This window comes from Mastomys coucha, unplaced genomic scaffold (genome assembly GCF_008632895.1).
Source record: "Mastomys coucha isolate ucsf_1 unplaced genomic scaffold, UCSF_Mcou_1 pScaffold18, whole genome shotgun sequence".
In the NCBI taxonomy this organism is placed as follows: Eukaryota; Metazoa; Chordata; class Mammalia; order Rodentia; family Muridae; genus Mastomys; species Mastomys coucha.
This window is the reverse complement of record NW_022196900.1, coordinates 88,612,217-88,615,662: the sequence shown is the minus strand read 5'-3', so window position 1 is coordinate 88,615,662 and position 3,446 is coordinate 88,612,217. Positions and strand designations below refer to the sequence as shown.

General features: G+C 45.2%; 2 protein-coding genes across 4 annotated transcripts in view; one reads left to right on the top strand and one right to left on the bottom strand.

Moving 5' to 3' along the window:
- Taf12 (TATA-box binding protein associated factor 12) overlaps positions 1–3,446 on the bottom strand; it is an 18,248-nt gene that overhangs the window by 3,518 nt on the left and 11,284 nt on the right. Inside the window, exon 3 of the mRNA XM_031378909.1 lies at positions 2,895–2,972. Coding sequence (XP_031234769.1) covers positions 2,895–2,972 — 78 coding nt within the window. The remainder of the gene's footprint in view (positions 1–2,894; positions 2,973–3,446) is intronic.
- The window catches only part of Rab42 (RAB42, member RAS oncogene family), a 27,160-nt gene that overhangs the window by 14,949 nt on the left and 8,765 nt on the right, over positions 1–3,446 (top strand). The gene's annotated exons all lie outside the window — the stretch shown is intronic.

Here is a 3,446-nt window from a genome sequence, read left to right as displayed (position 1 = left end):
AGAGCATGGCACTGGCAGGGCAGGCTCCTGCTGTGGGACAACTGTGTGCTTCCTGAGTCTCCCACTGGCCTATTAGTAGGCTGGAATCAGCATCTGGGCTGGTGTGGATGACAAGTGAGGAGGGCAAACACATCACTCAGAACAAGAGCAGCTGGTGCCTTTCTGTGTATGTTTTCTGTTCTTTCTGCATTGCCTGTCGCTTTGCCTTCTCCTGATTAATCATGAAATAAAGGTGATCCCCGATTACTCACTGCTGACACAAGACAGACTTGCTATTTCTGTTCTTTTACATACTCCTTTGTTTTTGTTTGCTTGTTTTTGTTTTTTGAAACAGGGTTTCTCCATATAGTGCTGGCTGTCCTGGAACTAGTTCTGTGGAACAGGCTGGCTTTGAAATTACAGAGATTCTCCCAGTCTCTGTCTCCTGAGTACTGGGATCAAGGCATGCACCACCACACACTGCCCATCAGACAGGGTCTTTTTTTTGTTTTTGTTTTTTTCGAGGCAGGGTTTCACTGTGTAGCCCTGGCTGTCCTAGAACTCACTCTGTAGACCAGGCTGGCCTCGAACTCAGAAATCCACCTGCCTCTGCCTCCCAAGTGCTGGGATTAAAGGCGTGCGCCACCACCGCCTGGCAGTTTTGTTTTTTTTTTTAATTTTTACTTATGTATGTATGAGTATTCTCTGTGTTTATATAGTACATACCAGAAGAGAGCATCAGATGACATTACAGATGGTTGTGAGCTATCATGTGGTTGCTGGGAATTGAACTTAGGACCTCTAGAAGAACATGCAGTGCTCTTAAGCACTAAGCCATCTTTCCAGCCCTCAGACAAGGTCTTATGTAGTCTGGGATGGCTTTGAATTCCTAATTCTCCTACCCCTACCTCCTAAATACTGGGATTATAGGCATGTGACTTCACACCCAGTATATCTTCAATCATTTTAAAATTTTGTTTTTAAAGATTTATTTATTTATTTATTTAATGTATGAGTATATTGTCGCTGTCTTCAGACAGAGCAGAAGAGGGCACCAGACTCCATTACAGATGGTTGTGAGCCACCATGTAGTTGCTGGGATTTGAACTCAGGACCTCTGGAAGAGCAGTCGGTGTTCTTACCCACTGAGCCATCATTAGATTTGATGCCCTCTTCTGGTGTGTTTGAAGACAGCTACAGTGTACTCATATACATAAAATAAATATATATATTTTTTAAAAATTGCTTGTTTAATATATTTTTGAGACAAGGTCTCACTGTGTGGCTATGATTGACCTTGAATTCAAAGAGAATTGCTTGCTTCTACCTCCCAAGGGTTAGGAATGTAAGGCATGAGCCACCATGCCTGGCTATTTGCTTTTTGAGTGTTTCACTATACAGCCACAGCTGGCCTGGAGCTTGCTATGTAGACCAGGCTGGTCTTGAACTCACTCCAGGACTGCCTCTGTCTCCCAAGTTCTGGGATAAAGACATGTGCCACACATTTATCTATGTGCAGGTGCCCTAGGAGGTCAGAAGACCTAAGGAGCTGTCAGATCCTCTGGAGTTGGGAGTTACAGGTTGTCGTGAGCTACATGATATGGTTGCTGGGAATCAAACTTGGGTCATCTGTAAGAGCAGCAAGTGCTCTCAATATCTCACCCCCTTCTTCAGGGCCTTTGGGGGGCCTGATAAGGGCACCAAGTGCCTTCCACCCATCTCAGCTATTTCTATGAGGTACTGTCTCTCTGATCTGACCCTTTCTCAGCACACTCTGAGAACCTACCTGTCTCTGCTCCTTCCAAAGCTGGAGTTGCAGGCCCAAGAAGTGCCTCACCCTGGTTCCAGGATCTCATCTGTAGCTCTCATGCTTGTGGAGCAAGTGCCCTTAATGGTCCACCATCATCCCCTAGACTTTATCCCCAGACATTACAGGAAGATGGCAAGACTAAGACCAAATTGCTCAGGGCTATGTAGCTTGAGAGCAGTAGAGACAGGACTCAGCCTTAAGGATTAAGTTCAAATCCTGAGCTTTTTTTTTTTTTTTTTTCGAGACAAGGTTTCTCTATATTGCCTTGGCTATCCTGGAACTCACTCTGTAGACCAGGCTAGCCTCAAACTCAGAAATCCACCTGCTTCTGCCTCCCACGTGCTGGGATTAAAGGCATGTGCCACCACAGCCCGGCTCTCCTGAGCTCTTTTTATTTTTCTTTACTTTTAAAACTGCCCCTGTCTCCCTCTCATATATATGTATGTATTGCTTATATGTACATCTGTGCCTGGTTCCTATGGAGGCCAGGTGTCAGATCTCCTCAATAGAGGATTATAAACAGTTGTAAGCTGCTGTGTCGCTGCTAGGAACTGAACCCAGGTCCTCTGGAAGAGCAGCCCTGCATAAAATTTATTTTTATTTAAAAAACTTTTTTTTAGATTTTTAAATTTTAATTTCTGTTGATTTTTGCCTGCATGTATGTATATAAAGCACGTGTATACCTGTACCTGCATAAGCCAACAGTGGGCATCAGTTCCCCTGGAAGTGAGTCATGGATGGTTGTAAGCTACCACATGGGTGCTGGGAACTGAAAGTGTCCTCTGCAGGAGCAAGGGCTCTTAAATGCTAAGCTGCCTCAGGCCCCATATTTTTATTTCCTATGTATCCATGTAGGTGTATGTATATGCCTGTGTGTAAGCATGCCCCAGGAAGCCAGAAGAGGGCACCAGATTATTTGCAGCAGGAGTTAAGGCAGTTGTAAGCTGCCCAGTTCAAGTGTTGGAAGCCAAACTGGTGTCCTCTTAAAGATCAGTAAATGCTCTTAACTGCTGAGCCATTTCCTGGACCCAACGTCTCTGCTCCTACTCACCATGCTGCCTCGACTTCAGGGACACAGGGTCTTTGGTACCCAAGTCCACCTTACCTCTTCCACATCTTCATCCAGCTGCTCATTAGGATCCACTTCTCTTACTAGGTCTTGTAATTTCTTCTTGGTCAATACCTACAGTGAATCGGGGAAAGAGTTTTCATAAGTATTAAGGAAGCAAATCTATTATGGCTACAGAAGACAGGCTGTCAAATTGCTGGGTTTAGTCTTGTTCAGATAGCCCTACCTTGTGGTACAGCTACAAAGGTACAGTTCAGACAGAAGCTGTCTTGGGAAAGAGAGCAGTGTGGAGAGAGAGGGAGAGTCGTTTAAAGCAGAGGCCAGAGTCTAACTGTCAGGCAGCTTGTGCGCCTTCACCTTTCGAACTCTCCTCTGCATTTGGCTAACAGTTCCAGCTAGGTGTGGTGGTGTGGATCTTTAATCCCAGCCCCAGGTAGGTGGAGGCAGGCAGACATCTAAAATTGAGGCCATCATGGCCTACAGAGTGAATTCCAAAACAGCTAGGGCTACACAGAGAAACTGTCAAAACAACCCTCTCCCCACAAAAGAAAGAAAGAAAGAAAGAGAGAGAGAGAGAGAGAGAGAGAG